We start from the raw sequence: 19,462 nt of genomic DNA, 5'->3' as shown, positions 1-19,462 counted from the left end.
GGTGTACTGTAGGATGCCCGTCATATGAGAAGTCATTTCTTTCATGTGTCAAGAGTGTGTTGCAGGCATTCTGCAGACAGGACATTGTGTGCTATAAGAGATTTTTTCAGAGACACCAATATTGCTCCTTTACAGAAATTCGGAACTATCCGGGCAGATTTGATTGAACAGATGAGATTCAAACAGAGACTGAAAGTGATCCAGACGCTGGAGGATACTACGAAACGCAACGTGGTAAGTCCTTTAAGAAGTAGCAGGCAACCTTTGTCGTCTTCCTTCTTCACACTCCTGCTGGCTGTGGATTCCTGCCTGACAGAACTGAAAACAATTTGAAAGGGAAAAATTAGGGATTTTCCCAGCATGCCACTTTTTGAGTTTGTGAAATTCATTTTGCTTAATATTTTTATAGGTACGAACCATTGTGACAGAAACTTCCTTTACCATTGATGAGCTGGAAGAACTTTATGCTCTTTTCAAGGTGAGTTGCAAAGTAAATTCATGCCCATTCAAAGGAGTAAAGGAGTTCACCTTAATAATTCAGTTAGTTCTTGATTTTTCTGTTAAATTAAGGGATAATATAAATAGGAAGCTAGAGCTGAGAGTACAAAACTCGAGTACTTAATATGAAAATAAACATTCTTATAACCAATTTAAGTTGATGTTTTAGTTACCTTGCACTCCATATAATATTCTAGTTGTTTACTTGAACCTAAAAAAATAGGTTATTGCTTCATAATACTTATTAAAAACAATGGTGATCAAGTTTAAGTTCTGCTTGAATTATTGCAAATTGTGATTGCCTATGTTAAGCTATAAAAACACCCTTATGTAGTTAGAATAAAGTTGTTTAAGTGCCCAAGGAAAAGCATAATTGGTTAAATTTCTGTGATTTTCCTTTCCTAATTCAGCCCCTACCAATCTTTATTTTTTTATTTTTATTCTTTTTTGAGACGGAGTCTTGCTCTCACTCTGTTGCCCAGGTACAGCTGGGATTACGGGCGCACACCACCACACCCAGCTAACTTTTATATTTTTCTTTTTTCTTTTTTTTTTTTTAGTAGAGATGAGGTTTCACCATGTTGGCCAGGCTGGTCTTGAACTCCTGACCTCTGCCTCGACCTCCCAAAGTGCTGGGATTACAGGTGTGAGCCACCACACCTGGCCCCAATCTTGATTCTTAATAAGAAAGTATTATGGTCATAAATAAAGCAAAGTACAATTTTTTCGTTTGGAAAAAAATATTTTTGTCATAGGTATCATCAGCATCAGAGGTTAAAATGTGATAATCAACAGGAAAAAAAGTTTAAAATATGCCTTTTATGCAGGTGCCAATTTCATCACAATTCCTAATTACCATCAGAACTAAATTTGGCTGTTTTGAGAATTGCAAAGATAGTACAGGAGGAAATAGAAACGAACATAAAAACTAGAACACTGGTATTCTACATCTTACGGTCAGAAAATGTGGTTGCTTAGGACTGCCCTTGCTGATGTTGCCCACTGCCTGTTCGCCACTGGAGGGCACCACTGTTTTATTTATGTTGGTGTCACTAGTGCCTGGTAAAGTGCACTAGTACTAATACTAGAGTCTCTGCCTTTGTAGGTGTTCCAAACATGTGTGTTGAATTAATAGATAAATTAGTGATTAGTTCTCAATATAACACAGTCCCTGCATTCTTCTGATGAGGAAACCGAAGCCCAGAAAGATGGAAGCACTCCGGGTGTCCAGGCTGGTTGGTGGTGCGCTTGGTGCAGCATCAGCATTATCAACAGAGTGGACAGCGGCGCCCCTGCCAGCCTGCATCCGGCACTTGAGGGTGCAGTCTCTGTGGTGTGCCAGCTCATGAATATTTTATTCGTACATGTTAAGCACCTGTAGCTAATTGTTCCACATAGTGTAAGTTGGAGATCCGTAAGGCAGGAGAAAACAATGATGCAATTCAGATCAGGTTTTTAAGGGATGCTGAGGACCAGAAGAAATGTTCTCAGGGCATGGGGGCAGGGCCAGGATTCTGGGGGGAGCTAAACGAAGTGGAAGTAGCAGCTGGAGGCAGCAAGAGCATGGACAGGTAAGAGAAAGGACTGTGACAGCGGACAGAGGAGGCCGACTCGGGGAAAGCAAAAGGAGGAGGACCAGGGCTGGCTGTACAGAAGTCCTGGATCTGGAAGTCATTGAAATCACATCTTTTTTTTTTTTTCTTCTTTGAGACGGAGTCTCGTTCTGTCACCCAGGCTGGAGTGCAATGACACAATCTCAGCTCACTGTAGCCTCTGCCTCCTGGGTTCAAGCGATTCTCCTGCCTCAGGCTCCCGAGTAGCTGGGAGTACAGGTGCCTGCCACCATGCCCGGCTAATTTTTGTATTTTTAGTAGAGGTGGGGTTTCACCATATTGGCCAGGCTGGTCTCGAACTCCTGACCTTGTGATCTGCCTGCCTTGGTCTCCCAAAGTGCTGGGATTACAGGCATGAGCCACTACGCCCGGCTGAAGCCACATCTTAACCTGGGCACTGCTGCGCTCTCTGGTCTGTGTACCTTCAGATAACAGCCGTGTCATTTGAACCCTGAGAATATGCTGAGGAAAGCACTTTTCTTATACTCAAAACCCTGCCCTAAGGGTGTGTTGACAACACAGGTTCCTCAGCTCTATTGAGAACCCAGAAGAACCTGAGACTCGGTTGGTGTTAGGTGGGACAGAGTCTCTTCTACTAAAGAATCCAATATAAAACTTCAGTTATGGACACTTCGTGGAATCATTGTAACACTTCAATTGGCTCTCATTCATCTTCTCAAACTTATTGAGTCATCACTATGTGTTAGTCACCCTGCCAGACTTCTTAGTACTTTAAAAAGCCAATTTCTAGAGCCAGGTGCAGTAGCTCACATCTGTAATCCCAGGTACTTGGGAAGCTGAGGTGGGAGGGTGGAGTGCTGGAGCCCAGGAGTTCTAGACCAGCCTGGGCAACATAGCAAGACCCATCACTAAAAAATATATATTTTTTACATTAGCCAGGCATGGTAGCATATATTTGTAGCCCAGAGGCTGACGTAGGAGGATCGTTTGAGCCCAGGAGGTCGAGACTGCAGTGAGCCAGGATCACACCACTGCACTCCAGCCTGGGCAACAGAGTGAGACCCTGTCTCTTAAATTTTTTTTTAAGAAAGTCGATTTCTGGGTATTTTTCTGGAGATACAAAGGAATGATGTAGTCCTCCTCCCAAGGAGCTTACTGCACAGACTTTTGGATAGAACTTGAGGAGAAAAGGTTAAAGAATGCACCTTAAGGCAGATTTCATGGAAAATGTGGTTCAGGGGCCCTTTGCCCTGGTTTCTCTTGAACTCTTTCCAAATTAGCCCTTCTGTTTCAATCTCTGGGCCCCTAGTCCCCAAATGATGGTCTGTGGGCTCTCAGCAAGGAACAAGGGAGATGATCTGAAGGACATGTTTTATCCTAATGGTTGTGAGCACCATGAAAGTGCCTGCACCCATGTTCAGGCCAGGTTCAGAGCAACTTGGGGTGCTTAGGAGGAAATGCTTTGGGTAACCTTTGTCAACGGATGTAGCTCAGGATAAGGGGTTCCCTCCCGGAATATATCACCAACACCATGCTGCCCACAGAGGGCTGCTGGGCTCCACTCATGCTCGTTCAGAGTGCAGCTCAACCCAGCAGGCCACTCTGACCTCAGCTTCTGCCTCCCTGCCACTGACACACCCGCCTCCACCCTGCAGCCAGGAATGCAGTCCCAGGAATGCAGTCCCAAAGCCCGCGGAACTTTGACACAGTTACCTTTATTCTCTCAAGGTCACCTTGCAAAAAACCTAACTGGTTCTGCTCACCACCTCTCCTTCCTCCTCTCTTCCCTACTCCCACTCCTCTTTTTAGCTTTTTCACTACAATTCCCAATAAATAATTGTGAAAAGACATTGATCTTCTTTGCTCCTTTTCTAAGGGAGAGTAAAATAGAAATATAACATACTCACAATTGACTCTCCTCTTTTTCAGAAACCCTAGGGAAAAGAGAAGGATTTTCAAAAGTAATTTTTCTTTCTTCTTTTTTAGTTTTATTTTTTTAAGACAAGGTCTCACTCTGTCACCCAGGCTACAGTGCAGTGGCACCATCCCAGGTCACTGCAGACTTGACCTCTTGGGCTCAAGCTATCCTCCCACCTCAGCCTTTCAAGTAGCTGGGACTACAGGCATGTGCCACCATGCCCAGCTACTTTTTAAACTTTTTTTCGTAGAGACAGGGTCTCAGTATGTTGCCCAGGCTGTTCTCAAATTCCTGGGCTCAGGCGATCCTCCCGCCTGGCCTCCCGAAGTGCTGGGAATATAGGAATGAGCCACTGCACCTGGCCAAAGGTGTTTTTTTTTTTTCTATTACCATATTTATTCATGCTTATAGTGAAATATTCAGACAATACAATATGGAAAAAGTAAAAACGAAGTCCTCCTTTTTATGCTCCTCCTTTCTCCCCCACCTGCCACCCAGAGTTAACTATAAATGCCTGTGTGGGGTTGAGCGTGTTCTTTCAGAACTTTCTAGCGCATGCTTTTTTGTGTGGTCTTCCTAAAAGGAGTGGATATTTCTACCAGAGTCACCATGACCTCATGAATAAAGAGGCTGCCTTTTTTCCAAGGCCAGCAACAGGAAGCCCTTTGCTGGGTCTGGATCTCTATTCTGCTCGCCGGAGTGGTTCCTACGCTGATAATTTTTCTAGAGCTATTTACAGATGTGTGAAATTGGATGACCACACACTTGTAGGTTGAATACTGTGTGACTGTGATCTTATTTATGTGATTTTGGTGAGCAGGGAAGCAGGGGGTTATGTATGATACATGGGACATTAAAGCGGGAGTTAAGAAACACAAAATCTCATCATGATTCTGCTTTAACTAACTGGTTGGTTGACCTCATATGAGCCACATAAAGTCTGGATTTTACCATTGTCACCTAGAAAACAAGGCGGTCACATTACCTAAACTCCTATCTTTTTCAAGTAGCATTCTATTTAAGCTAAAAAATTTCTTTCTCTTTATGGGAGTTAGTTCTAAAATGTATGCGAGTGTGTAGGTAAGGGGGAAGAGAATGTGGTGGGGGAGAGTTCCCTTTCTTTCTTCACCTACACCCAGTAATTGAAGCAGACCTTCCAGATGTAAACTGCAGAAATGGTTGGCGTGGAGGCAGTGAAGGGCTGGTCAAGTGGAGGTGTATGTAGAACTAAGAGACCAAGGGGGCCCTGAGGCCACAGCCCTGCCCCAGGGGATGCACACAGATTCACCTAAAGCCCTTTCCAAACTGGAGGATGGGCGTTTTCTTTCTGGTATTTGCTGCAAAAGAGGGTCCCCAGTGATCATCCATTCTTTTTCAGGCAGAACATCTCACCAGCTGCTACTGGGGCGGGAGCAGCAACGCACTGGACCGACATGACCCCAGCCTGCCCTACCTGGAACAGTATCGCATTGACTTCGAGCAGTTCAAGGGAATGTTTGCTCTTCTCTTTCCTTGGGCATGTGGAACTCACTCTGACGTTCTGGCTTCCCGCTTGTTCCAGTTATTAGATGAAAATGGAGACTCTTTGATTAACTTCCGGGAGTTTGTCTCTGGGCTAAGTAAGGACGTGGTACTATTGCATGAGTTGGGATGGGATGATGGAGCTGTGCCTAGTGTTGCCCATGCTGCCCTCAGGGCTACAGAAGCACAAGGGGAGGTTTGCAAACTGATTATAAAATGTGTTTTTCATGAACATAGTATATGGATAAATCGTTGCCTCTACATCAGACAGCCCTCAACACTAGTTAAAAGTACATTATTAGAGAATTCAGAAGACAATGAAATGCCAACATAAACACTGAAACCACAGACGAGATAGTTTTACAAGAGACAAATGTTTGGGTTGGTGGATTACTACTATTTGACAAAAAAAATAGAATATTTTATTGAATATATTATATATAATTGCATAAAACATCTATTTCATAGTAAATTTTATATGTAATTTCATACTTTCATAAAACATTATGAAATGTTTTTAATAAAGGAGCATCACAGCAGCCCTGCGGCCTAAATGGAAGTCTTTTCTCTCCCTTTTGCTGGGAGGAGGAACCTTCCAGCAGGAGCAAGCCCAGCCTCACCCCACACCTCACCACAGCATGAGGGCAGCTACCTATCAGCTCCCTGTCTGGTTTGCTCACTGCCCTGCATATGACTGCCTTTTTGGACTCTTGTTCTTTTTATAACTGGGCACAAAAGCTTCATGGTAGTGGAGCCTGGCCCACTTGACGTAAGGTTGAGAGTATAGCAGGCATTATGCCAGAATGAGGTAAGAACAATTTTTTTTAAATTCTAATTGTGCTACTCTATGACCTTGGGCCATATGCTTTAAAAAGAAGTACCCAAGGAAAGAGAAAATGTCAGGCATAGAGCCAGCATTTCTAAAGAACATCTTTAATCTGTAAGAGTTATATCTAGAAGACATAAAGGCCAGAGGAAGCTGATGGTTTTTTAAAAAGGGAAGGGATGTATGTAGGTAAGGTCCGTTGAGGTTAAAACAAAAATTGTATAAAGCACTCATCTATACGCTTAAAAGAGGGAACATGGGAGAACTCGCATTTATTTAGAGTGCAGATACTGTTGTGATACTTTAGAACTTTTACTATATTAATCTAAACAACAGCTCTTAGGTGTAATAATGATAGTGATAACTGACATTTATACAGCATTTACTGCATGCCTGGCATTGCCCTAATGCTTTTTATGTGCACAATTCACATGCATTTAATTTGTCTAAGGGCATGCAAGTATAAAGTTTGTGTTTGATTCCATGTACTCAAGAGGCACAGTTTGTGCTGTTACTCTTATGCTTCGTTACCTACCTGCTTGCTACTATTATCTCCATATTTAGCTAAAGAAATAGAAGCTCAGAAAAGTTAAAGTAACTTGTTGGAACATTAGTTTTTAGCAAACCAATAAATATCTGTTATTGAACTGAAATGAGAGGCACAGCTAATACATGCTAGACCCAGGATTCAAACAACGGCTATCTGTCCTGAAAGCTTATCCTTTTCTCACTACTCTGTACTGAGGATAACAAAAGGGCATTTTTTAGGAAGAAGGAGGCACTATTAATTTTTAATTACACAAGTGATATATAAGTACAGTCTGCTTTTTTAAAAAGTGGCACAAATCAGATAACGCTAAAGACCCCTTTAACGCTATGCTAATCTTCTTTACTTCCAGGGTAATTACTGCTTGTCATATAGGTATCCATCAAAAGAGATATTTAAAAAAAAAAACCTTTGGGCAAAAATAAAGAGGAGAAAAAAGAGACGCGTTCTACATGTAGAAAGTGACAGAAATAAACAAAAATATTTAATTTACTTAAATTCAGTCAACTCCAGTAAGGAGAATACTTTTGAAAATCTTCAAGAAGGAAAAAGAGTCTTGAAGTCCAGCATAGAGAAAACACTGGAAAAGAATATTTAGACTTCAAAATGCAGTTGAGTTCCTGGGCAAAGTAAACTATACCCCAGATTAGTGGGAGAACTCTCAGATGTGGTTGCAGAGCTGTTGTCAGTTACATTGGTCAGTTATAGTTATGGAGATGGGAAAGAAGCAGAAATGAGAAATTCTGTCTGTGTTTAAAGAAACTAAAGAATGGGCCAGGCCCCGTGGCTCATGGCTGTAATCCCAGCACTTTGGGAGGCCGAGGTGGGTGGATCACTTGAGGTCGGGAGTTCAAGACCATCCTGGCCAACATGGTAAAACCCTGTCTCTACTAAAAATACAAAAATTAGCCAGGCGTGGTGGCAGGTCCCTATAATCCCAGCTACTCAGGAGGCTGAGATATGAGAATCACTTGAACCCAGGAGGCAGAGATTGCAGTGAGCAGACATCGTGCCACAGCACTCCAGCCTGGACGACAGAGTAAGACTCCATCTCAAAAAAAAAAAAGAAAAACTAAAAAATGAATTCTGAAAAACATGTATCAGTAATTTTATATCAATCCCCAGAGAGATCCCTCTAGAAATTACTAAACAGATAGATGGTCTTTGTGGAATTAGAAATTAGGGGTTTCAGGCTGAGGCAGGCAGATCACGGGGTCAGGAGATCAAGACCATCCTGGCTAACACGGTGAAACCCGTCTCTACTAAAAATACAAAAAATTAGCCGGGCGTACTGGTGGGCGCCTGTAGTCCCAGCTACTTGGGAGGCTGAGGCAGGAGAATCGCTTGAACCCGGGAGGCAGAGGTTGCAGTGAGCCGAGATCGTGCCACTGCACTCCAGCCTGGGCAACAGAGCAAGACTCCATCTCAAACAAACAAAGAAATGAGGGGTTTCTGTCAGAAGCCATGAATTAGCTGTATCTCTTTTTCCAACAGTGAGGCTGAAACTTAGAGTCTATAAACATAGCATAATGAGTTGTGATGCAGCCGGTCATTGGATAAATAATTCATTACCAATGGAAAAGGTGAAAGTATATGGAAATTGGTGATTGTGTAACTGGCTGAACACTGCACCCAAAAGTGTGATGGGCAATAAGTTCATTTCAACTGAGAGAGCATTCACTAGTACCCTTGGACCCAGTATTTGGGCTCTTTGCAGTTGCATCCTTATTTGCACGATAGAGTTAACCATCAAAACTAAATGAAACAATTCAAGTAAAGTTCTAGAAGGGTGTCTGGCTCAAAAAAATGTCGGTTATGATTGTCACTATGATTATTACTCATTCTCCCCTACCGGACTCAGCGGACACCTTGAACCATGAAGGCAGAGTACACTTACTGAATGGGTGGGGCCACATGAAGGTAGAAGAGATAGCCAAGGGTATGTTAGGTGACAAAAGTAGGTTTTTAAAAATTATGATAGGCAGAAATTATAACTGAACCCAGGTTTGGCTGCTCACCACTCGAAAAACAAACTCAAGAGACAAGAGTTTCTTGGGTGGGAAGAAAACCAGGTTTATTCTGAGAGCCAGCAAATCACGAAAATGGCAGACTAGCATCCTAAACTACCATCTTATGTCAGTACAGATTTTAGGCTCTTTTTGTGTTAAGGGCAGGGGAATGAGAAGCAGTTGGGATCAAGAGGTGACAGACAACGCAGATATCTGGGCACCAGCAGGGGTCCGAGAAGGTTGGGAACTTCTTTGTCTTCAGTCAGGTTATAATGCTACCATGAATCTTTAACAAAACGGTTTTTTGCATACTTCTCCTTCAATATCAGAGTTAATTTTTAAAACTACATGATTGCTGTTTTTGCATATTATCTTAGTGCTCTAAAATTATCCTAGCCTACATGCAGGTAAAGGTCCCTTAAACAAAACTTGAATTAGTTATGTTAGTTCTTTTGCTGTTTCACTGTTACAAAATGATTGGTGAAAAAAAAGTTGATAAGGATAAATATAAGTTCTACTTTTAAAGAAATAATTGTTAAAGAACTAGCTAGGATGTCTGCATGTAGTATAATAGTGGTTTCCAGCATGGAATCTAGAGTCAGACAAATCCAGGTGCAAATCCTGGACCTGTCACTTATGACCTTGAACAAACTACTTAACCTCAATAAGCCCAATTTTTCTTATCTGTAAAATAGGAGTAATAATTGTGCCCATTTTATAGAATTGTTATGAGATATAAGTGGGATTATACATATGAAGTAATTGGCACAGGGCTTAACACAGAGTGGGTGGTTAATGTCCGTCATTATTTTCATGATTAGTTTTATTAATCATGCAAACATCCGGGAGTTTAGTTAACCATGTGATCATTAAGAAACTCCACTGTGAGAGTGTGAACAGTTGAATTCACACTTAGGCTATACTAATGGAAGAGTCAGGAACAGTTCCCCTATTTCCTGGAGTGGTCAAGAGGCTTCTGAACTCATTCCAGAGGGATATTGATTGAGAAATTAACATATAAGGTAGATGTGGATAATAATAGGGAAGGATAAACAAATCACATCATATGAGAAAATTGAAAAAATTGGAAAGATCTAATCTGAGAAGATAAAGTTGGCCCAAAAAGATAAGCTTGAGGAAGACAGGACAGCTGTTCTTAAAATCTGAAGGATTGTTGTGTGGAAGAGTTGAGACACCCATTCTGTTTTGCTTTAAAGAGTGGGATAAGAGAAAGAGGAGTAGTTCTAAACCATTTTTGAGTCATGGACTCTTTGAGATCTGATAAAGACTATGGACATTTTCTTTCCCCAAAGTAACATATGAACATAAATAAAATTTTTCATTTTGAGGGGTTCACGGACTTCATAAAGTTGAGACTACAGGTTTTAAGGGTCATTAGACTAAAAATTACAGAAGAACTTTCAGTATTTAAAGAATACAGCTTGGAATGAAATGCCTCTGGTTGTACTGAGTTCCCCATCTTTGAGAATGTTTCAGCAGATGCTGGACTCCTGTCTCACTGGGGTGTGTGAGAGGAGATCCTACATTAAGTGGAAGGTCAGACAAGATAACCCGTAAGGTCCCTTCCAACCCAGATTCTATGATTCCTATTTTTCTTCTTTTTCCAAATCTCATTTATCTTTAGGTGCTCTCAGAATATATATTTACAAAGGATTTTCTGGTTCTAGCAATAAATATGGACTTTGAGGGGAAAATCAACAGGATTCTTCCGATTGAAGCTATGGTGATATAATGACCAATAGGTTCAGATAAATTAAGGAAATACTTAGGAGCTCAAAAACAATTAAAAAGGATTTCTAGAATGAGTAATTTGAAGTGATATCAAAACATATCTTGAAATTATTTCTGAACTCTAATAGTTATTTAAGATGTTGTGCCCCAATCACATGACCTTTCTCATTAATAAAGCTAGTTTATTAGGTGCCAGGCACTATTCTAGGTGCTTTATATGTTTTAACACTTTTAGTTCTGACATTTCGTGGAGTCCTGACATCAAGATCACTGGTAGAATCTTCTATTATTATCTCACCTTACAGAGGGGAAACCGAGGTACAGAGGGTTTAACTCTCCCAAGAGTATGTAGTACATGCAGAGGATTTGAAACCAACCATCCTGGTTCCTGAGCTCTTAACCCAAACAGGTCCTGGCCAGGCCTTTCACCACACAATGTCTTGGTTGGAATGTGTATGAAGTAGACTTTTTAGAGGAACACTAGGCCTGGAGTTTATTAGCACATGTGATGCATTTCACATTGGTATTTATGTGACTTCTAGGTGCTGCATGCCATGGGGACCTCACAGAGAAGCTCAAACTCCTGTACAAAATGCACGTCTTGCCTGGTGAGTGAGCTACATGGAGCAGTACATGTGTCTGTAACCATGACCTGGCTTGAAGTCTCTTTTTTAGGTGTAACCTGATCGTCCTCTTTTTGATATACACCATCATTCATGAGTCACTAAGAACTAACTGAACAATGACAATTTCCATAAGTTCTTGAATCAGCATGCACTTGATTGTATGGTCATTTACCTGTGTGAAGAGTGAGTTGTGGTAACAGAAAAGAGCAGGCAGGCATCTGCAAGAGAAAGAATAAATAGCACTTGGTAACACCTGGGATACAAGGATTGTGAGAGAGAAAAGGAGTGTAGGAACATTGACAGGAACAAGTGGGGAAAATGGTGAGGTTTTTTCAATTTTAAACAAGGTTGGTACCAGCTGGGATCTATCTAGCAAATACTTTTAAAAATGAGATGAGATTGGCACGAACAATAGAGGTAGGATAAAACTAGATTTGGGAATTCTCTTTATAGCGTACAGTTTCCTAAAATTTTGTTAATATAGCATTATTCCATACAACTTGGAAAATTCTCCATAACACAGAAAATATGAAGGAACACTTTGGTGTGGGGTTGTTAAAAGGGAAGGTGGAGTTAGATGGAGTTAGTGACCTCCTCCACTAAGGTTTAGAGACAGTAGGCACTCAAGGCCCCATCCCACCTTTGTAACTTTAGCTTTTCATCCCCACTTATGTCATTTTATTTAATAATTAAGCATACTTTCACTGGATCATGGCCCTACCAATATGAGAATTATGTTTCCTCCCCTCCCTAGAGCCATCCTCTGATCAAGATGAACCAGATTCTGCTTTTGAAGCAACTCAGTACTTCTTTGAAGATATTACCCCAGAATGTACACATGGTAAGTGACTTTTCTCACCAAAGATACTATATTTGTTTTCTACCGAGCCCTCCATTATTGGAAAAAGACTTGCCTCCAAAGCTAGTCAATCAAAGAAGTATGTAAATATGGTTGCCTTAATTGGTTACTTTCCTTTCCAGTTTTTGAGATTAGGCAACTATTGGGCAGTAGGTACCTCAGCCCACTGAAGGAAACATGTACATTGTTTCCCAGTAGGTTAGGAAACTTGTGTCCTATAGAGCTGTATACTTTGCTGCCCTCTTTCTGCCAGGATCAGCCTCATTAATAATATCCTGTTAGGCAGCCATCCAGAATTGGAACTAGCATTTCTGTCAGAAAGCATTCTCTTATATCTGTGTTTGCTCTATAGCAGAAGTTGGCAAACTATAGCCCGTGGGCCAAATCCAGCCCACCACCTATTTTTTACAGCCTGTGAACTAAGAATGGTTTTTTACATTTTTAAATGGTTTTTAAAAATCAAAAGTAAAATATTTTTGCCACATGAAAAGTATATGAAATAGAAACTTCAGTGCCTATAAATAGTTTTGTTGGAAGACAGCCAAGCTCATTTATATATGTATTGCTTATGGCTGTTTTCGTGCTGCAGAATTGAGTGGCTAAAACAGAGACAGTATGACCTACAAAGGTTAAAATATTCATTGTCTGGTCCTTTACAAAAGACATATGCTGACTCCTGCTCTCTGTGGATGATAGGTCTACAAAGATGTGATTCAACTCATATATGTCTCCAAATTTATATATTAATTCATATACTGTTTTGTCTTACATTAATCTAGCATTGTCTTTTGGCTTGCTACTGCAGTAAGTTACCTTCTAATTCATCATTAGGTCAACTTTATCAACTCACCTAAGTCCAAAAGTAAATGTAGGTTTCTCCTGGGTTCTTTTGCCTCTTAAGTTTTGCCATCCCCAAATAAGCACAACAGAGACCTGCACCAAGAGACCTTACTTTTAGACTGTAAGCACCAAAGTGATTTCTGTAGAGAGAGTGAGCCAGGCTCAGTCTTATGACTGGCAATACAAGTCGAGGGTAGGAGCTTTGGACAGAACACTAGCTATATATAGTGTTGTCTAGGTGAGTGCAGGCAGGTTCCTATGTGAGCCTCAGTTTCCTTGTGTGGAGAATGGAGATGATAGCTATCATATTGGGTGTAATTAGGACCTAATAAGAGAATGTAATAAGACATTTTGCATAGTGTCTTAGTGCATCCTACATATTCTTAATATTATATATTGGAAGTAATGGCAAAAACCACAATTACTTTTCACCAACCTAATATCATTAGCAGTCACATTCTGGCTACAAAATGTTCTCCACACATTTCTTAGTAGACATACATCTCAGAAAGGGATTCTCTTGTTTTAGAAATGCTTCAGAAATGGTCACATGCCAATAGCATGTAATATCATTGAAATATGCTTTTTGAAGGTTTTCCAATGCCAAAGATGCTATTGCTTTGCATGGAAATGTTTCAGGTACGGGTAAAATAAGTAAGCCAAAACTGTCTTAGAATCTTACCATATAAAGATAACTAATAATTCACCTTGAAATATTTCAGTTTTTTATTCAAATTGTACACATACACACCACAGATATATGTATATAGAACTAGGATCAAACTACCTATACAGTTTTGTATCCTGCTTTTTTTACTTGAAATCCAGTGAGAATATTGCTTTGTCATTAAAATTTCTTTGAAAATGTGGTTTTTAAATGGCTATATAGTATCCATTGCATGGACTTACCATACATTAAATATTTTTTAAAAATCCACTTGTTGCCTACATCATTTTCAACATTAAGAGGGGAGGAATTTCCCAACAACACATAGTACACTTTCCTCACTGTGTCTTAAAAGCTGCTGAGATTAATTTGACACGTAATACAGTAAAGGCCACATCTCTGTCTGACCAGCCAGCTTTGGGTGGTTGAAGAAGGGCTGGAATGCACCCTAACAGCCAACAAACTGCATGGGAAACTGAGAGCATTGTACACCTCTCTATTTTGAAGTCCCTATGTGCCCTGTAATGTCTCGTTTTAAGAAGACAAAACAGTTATAAGTGGGTTCCTTAAAAGTCATATTTTTGAAGTACCAAATTATAAATCTGAAGTAGTTTTATAGCATGTAACATTTTAGCAAAAAAAAAAAATTTTCTCTCTTCTACGAACATAGATTTTAATTTCCTTGAAAGAGTGAGTTCTGGATCTTTTGCAGGGTCTGGCAAAAAAAATCTGTCTCATATATGCAAAGTTAAATGATAATGTAGAAAAGACAGGAGAGAAATCAACATTCATTGGGGCAAGCACTACCATTTTTTAAGTACTAAAGGCTATGTGGCATTATCCCATTAATTTTTTTTTTTTTTTTGAGATGGAGTTTTGCTCTAGTTGCCCAGGCTGGAGTGCAATGGCACCATCTCAGCCCACTGCAACCTCTGCCTCCTGGGTTTAAGCAATTCTCCTGCCTCAGTCTCCCGAGTAGCTGGGATTACAGGCATGTGCCACCACATCTGGCTAATTTTTCTATTTTTAGTAGAAACAGGGTTTCACCATGTTGACCAGGATGGTCTTGAACCCCTGACCTCAGGTGATCTGCCCACCTCGGCCTTCCAAAGTGCTGGGATTACAGGCATGAGCCACGGTGCTTGACCCTCCATTAATTTTTTATTGTACACTGAACCCCAGCTGTGAGAAAGAATTCTGCGGAGGTCCTTTACCTGGAGATAGTGTTGTCAGATAAAATTATGGGACATGTAGTAAAATTTGAATCTCAGATACAAAATAATTTTCTTAGTATAAGTATGTCCCCTCTAATGTCAGGGTTATACTTATCCCCCCAAAAAATTGTTGTTTATCTGAAATTGAAATTTAACTGAATGTTTTGTTTTGTTTTGAGGAGTTTTTTTGTTTGTTTGTTTGCTAAATCAGGCAACCCTACTTAGAGAGTCTTCTATTTTCCACTACAAATGCTAATTCCATGGTCATATTATATAACATTCTACTTTTTTCTTCTGAATCATTTCTTGGTAGTTGTTGGATTGGATAGCAGAAGCAAACAGGGTGCAGATGATGGCTTTGTTACGGTGAGCCTAAAGCCAGACAAAGGTAAGGATATTCTCTTCTATATGTTTACCTTCTTGCTGGTTGTACACTTGTTTTTTGGCCTGTAAGCACTTATTTCTTGACATTTGGGTTGTAGGGAAGAGAGCAAATTCCCAAGAAAATCGTAATTATTTGAGACTGTGGACTCCAGAAAATAAATCTAAGTCAAAGAATGCAAAGGATTTACCCAAACTAAATCAGGTAAGTGCTTAAAGTTCAAATCATTCACTTCAAACCTGGACACTCTTTTTTTCTATGACTGAAAAGTCATCGATAAATGTAGACTCAATACCCCTCAAAAATAATAACTTTGGGGCCTTTACTTAGTATCCATTTGGACCTATTTTGTGCATGTGTTTATGCATCAAAAATATGCTCCATTGTGAAAAAGCGACTTCCTCAGAGGAAATGTGAACCACAACATATTCCATTTTGAGAGTAAATGCATCTTATTGCAATCATTAAAAATACCCTCAGATACTCGAAAGACAAACACATTGCTGTTTTCAGATCACCGTGCTTAGCTATAAAGGTGTCTGCACATTTTCCTTAAAAACCTGGTGAAATGAGGAAGAAAAAAACAATATAAATAATTATAGGCTGAAAATGCTAAGTTTTGTAATTGAAGAAGAGAAGTCATCTGGGTGGAGACTGAAAGCACTAAAGCATTACTTCTGTCCAGGGAGATGGGGCATGTGTCGTGGGAGGAGGGATTGGAGCTAACCTTGGAAAAATTGAGGTGCAGGCTAAAGTGTGTAGACGTGAAAAGAGATGAGTCTCGGATTTCCTTAAGATGTTTCAAAAAGGGAAAAGAGAACAAGAAAAAAGTTACTGAGCCAAATGTATGACATAGTCCTTCTTGACTCGAGGTGAGCTGTACATGGATGTTTACTTTTTCATTCCAACTTTCATAGATGTTGGGAAATTTTCAAATTTAAAAAATGGGAAAATAAGCTGGGTGTGGTGGCTCACACCTGTAATTCCAGCACTTTGGGAGGCCAAGGCAGGAGGATCACTTAGCCCAGGAGTACAAGACCAGCCTGGGTAAAATGGCGAAACCCCATCTCTACAAAAAACGCAAAGATTAGCAGAGCATAGTGGTGTGTGCCTGGGGGGCTGAGGTGGGAGGTTCATGTGAGCCCAGGATGTTGAGGCTGCAGTGAACCGTGATTGCACCACTGCACTCCAGCCTGGGCGACAAAGAGAGACCCTGTCTCAAAAAGAAATAAAAATTAAAAATAGAAACATCAATAGGAGACTTTAAACATGTCCATCCAGCCTAGGCGGAGGACTTTCCAGGGATCTTTAGGCGTTCTCATTTAAATGGCTTTACAGTCCACTTCAGTGCTGCCTTTCTGCTCCCCCAAGATTTCACATTGTGTTTTTCCAAATCACTTTTCAGGGGCAGTTCATTGAACTGTGTAAGACAATGTATAACATGTTCAGCGAAGACCCCAATGAGCAGGAGCTGTACCATGCCACGGCAGCAGTGACCAGCCTCCTGCTGGAGATTGGGGAGGTCGGCAAGTTGTTCGTGGCCCAGCCTGCAAAGGAGGGCGGGAGCGGAGGCAGTGGGCCGTCCTGCCACCAGGGCATCCCAGGCGTGCTCTTCCCCAAGAAAGGGCCAGGCCAGCCGTACGTGGTGGAGTCTGTTGAGCCCCTGCCGGCCAGCCTGGCCCCCGACAGCGAGGAACACTCCCTTGGAGGACAAATGGAGGACATCAAACTGGAGGACTCCTCGCCCCGGGACAACGGGGCCTGCTCCTCCATGCTGATCTCTGACGACGATACCAAGGACGACAGCTCCATGTCCTCGTACTCGGTGCTGAGTGCCGGCTCCCACGAGGAGGACAAGCTGCACTGCGAGGACATCGGAGAGGACACGGTCCTGGTGCGGAGCGGCCAGGGCACGGCGGCACTGCCCCGGAGCACCAGCCTGGACCGGGACTGGGCCATCACCTTCGAGCAGTTCCTGGCCTCCCTCTTAACTGAGCCTGCCCTGGTCAAGTACTTTGACAAGCCCGTGTGCATGATGGCCAGGATTACCAGTGCAAAAAACATCCGGATGATGGGCAAGCCCCTCACCTCGGCCAGTGACTATGAAATCTCGGCCATGTCCGGCTGACACGGGCGCCTTCCCCGGGGGGAGTGGGAGGAGAGGGAGGGGAGGGATTTTTTATGTTCTTCTGTGTTGAGTTTTTTCTTTCTTTCTTTTAAATTAAATATTTATTAGTACCTGGCTTGAAGCCTAGTGTTTTCATAATGTAATTCAATGAAAACTGTTGGAGAAATATTTAAACACCTCAATGTAGGTACATTACACTCTTGTTGCGGGGAGGGGATTTACCAGAATACAGTTTATTTCGTGAATTCTAAAAAACAAAAAGATGAATCTGTCAGTGATATGTGTGTATTATAACTTATTAATCTTGCTGTTGAGCTGTATACATGGTTTAAAAAATAGTACTGTTTAATGCTAAGTAAGGCAGCAGTCATTTGTGTATTCAGGCTTTTTAAATAAAATTAGAGCTGTAAGGAAAATGAAAAGCCACAAATGCAAGACTGTTCTTAAATGGAAGGCATTGTCAGCGAGGGTAAATCCTATACCACTTTAGGAAGTATTAAAAATATTTTTAAGATTTGAAATATATTTCATAAAAGTCCTCTATTCAAAATCATATTCCACAGATGTTCCCCTTCAAAGGGAAAACATTTGGGGTTCTAAACAGTTATGAAAGTAAGTGATTTTTACATGATTCCAGAATAACACTTGTATTGACCAATTTAGACAGATACCAGACCAATTTTGCATTTAAGAAATTGTTCTGATTATTTACGTCAACTCATTAGAATTCAGTGAAAAGTAACAGTCTTTTGTCACAGAGAATCTGAAAGTAGCAGCAAAGACAGAGGGCTCATGACAGGTTTTTGCTTTTGCTTTGCTTTTGTTTTTGAAAGAGTAAAAGTACTGACGCTTCTGATACTGGATGTTTAGCTTCTTACTGCAAAAAAAAGCATAAGTAAAACAGTCAACTTTACCGTTTCCGTATTCTCCATAGATTGAAGAAATTTATACCACATATCGCATATGACCATCTTTCCATCAAATCAATGTAGAGATAATGTAAACTGAAAAAAAATCTGCAAGATAATGTAACTGAATGTTTTAAAAACAGAACTTGTCACTTTATATAAAAGAATAGTATGCTCTATTTCCTGAATGGATGTGGAAATGAAAACTAGCGCACCTGCACTTTGAATTCTTGCTTCTTTTTTATTACTGTTATGATTTTGCTTTTTACAGATGTTGGACGATTTTTTCTTCTGATTGTTGAATTCATAATCATGGTCTCATTTCCTTTGCTTCTTTGGAATATTTCTTTCAACACATTCCTTTATTTTATTATACATTGTGTCCTTTTTTTAGCTATTGCTGCTGTTGTTTTTTATTCTATTTACAGGATGATTTTTAAACTGTCAAATGAAGTAGTGTTAACCTCAAATAGGCTAAATGTGAACAAATAAAATACATCAAATACTCAGATACAGCTTTTTATCTTTGTGCTTGAGTTCCTGCCTAAGGCAATAACATTATTCTTTTGACAACTTTTGCAGGGGAAATTATATCAGGCAACCATTTTGATTAAGTAAATAAATTTTATAGGCAAACATAGAGAGAGAAATACAATTTGTAGTATATCAATGACTATATTTAAAATAAGGAATATAATTGTTATCAGTTATCTAACTTAAAATGCTTATCCATAATGATCAGTGATATTCAGCTTTTTAAAATATGCTTGTTGGTTGCATGTCTGTCTTCAAAACCACAATGAGATACCATCTCACACCAGTCATTAAAAAGTCAAAAAAGAACAGATGTTGACGAGGTTGTAAAGTAAACAGCACAAATATACCGTTGGTGGGAGTGTACCTTAGTTCAACCATTGTAAAAAGCAATGTGGCAATTTCTGAAAGAGCTAAAAACAACTACTATTCAACCCAGAAATGCCATTACTGGGAATATACCCAGAGGAATGTAAATCATTCTGCTGTAAAGACACATGCATGTGAATGTTCATTACAGCAGTGTTCACAATAGCAAAGACATGGAATCAATCTAAATGCCCATAATGGCAAATTGAATAAAGAAAATGTGGTACATATACACCACGGAATACTATGCAGCTATAAAAAACAAGATCATGTATTTTATGGGAACATGG

General features: G+C 40.4%; 1 protein-coding gene across 1 annotated transcript in view; it reads left to right on the top strand.

Annotated features, from left to right (window-relative positions):
- Window positions 1-18,780, top strand: part of TBC1D9 (TBC1 domain family member 9) — a 135,703-nt gene extending 116,923 nt beyond the window's left edge. Inside the window, exons 14-21 of the mRNA XM_003820689.7 lie at window positions 136-234; window positions 410-478; window positions 5,369-5,609; window positions 11,188-11,253; window positions 12,026-12,112; window positions 15,165-15,239; window positions 15,334-15,437; window positions 16,639-18,780. Coding sequence (XP_003820737.1) covers window positions 136-234; window positions 410-478; window positions 5,369-5,609; window positions 11,188-11,253; window positions 12,026-12,112; window positions 15,165-15,239; window positions 15,334-15,437; window positions 16,639-17,361 — 1,464 coding nt within the window. The 3' untranslated portion in view covers window positions 17,362-18,780. The remainder of the gene's footprint in view (window positions 1-135; window positions 235-409; window positions 479-5,368; window positions 5,610-11,187; window positions 11,254-12,025; window positions 12,113-15,164; window positions 15,240-15,333; window positions 15,438-16,638) is intronic.
- Window positions 18,781-19,462: the final 682 nt, after the last annotated feature.

The sequence above is a fragment of the Pan paniscus genome, chromosome 3 (assembly GCF_029289425.2).
Source record: "Pan paniscus chromosome 3, NHGRI_mPanPan1-v2.0_pri, whole genome shotgun sequence".
NCBI lineage: Eukaryota > Metazoa > Chordata > Mammalia > Primates > Hominidae > Pan > Pan paniscus.
The sequence above is the reverse complement of the archived record's forward strand: the minus strand, read 5'-3'. Positions and strand labels throughout refer to the sequence as shown.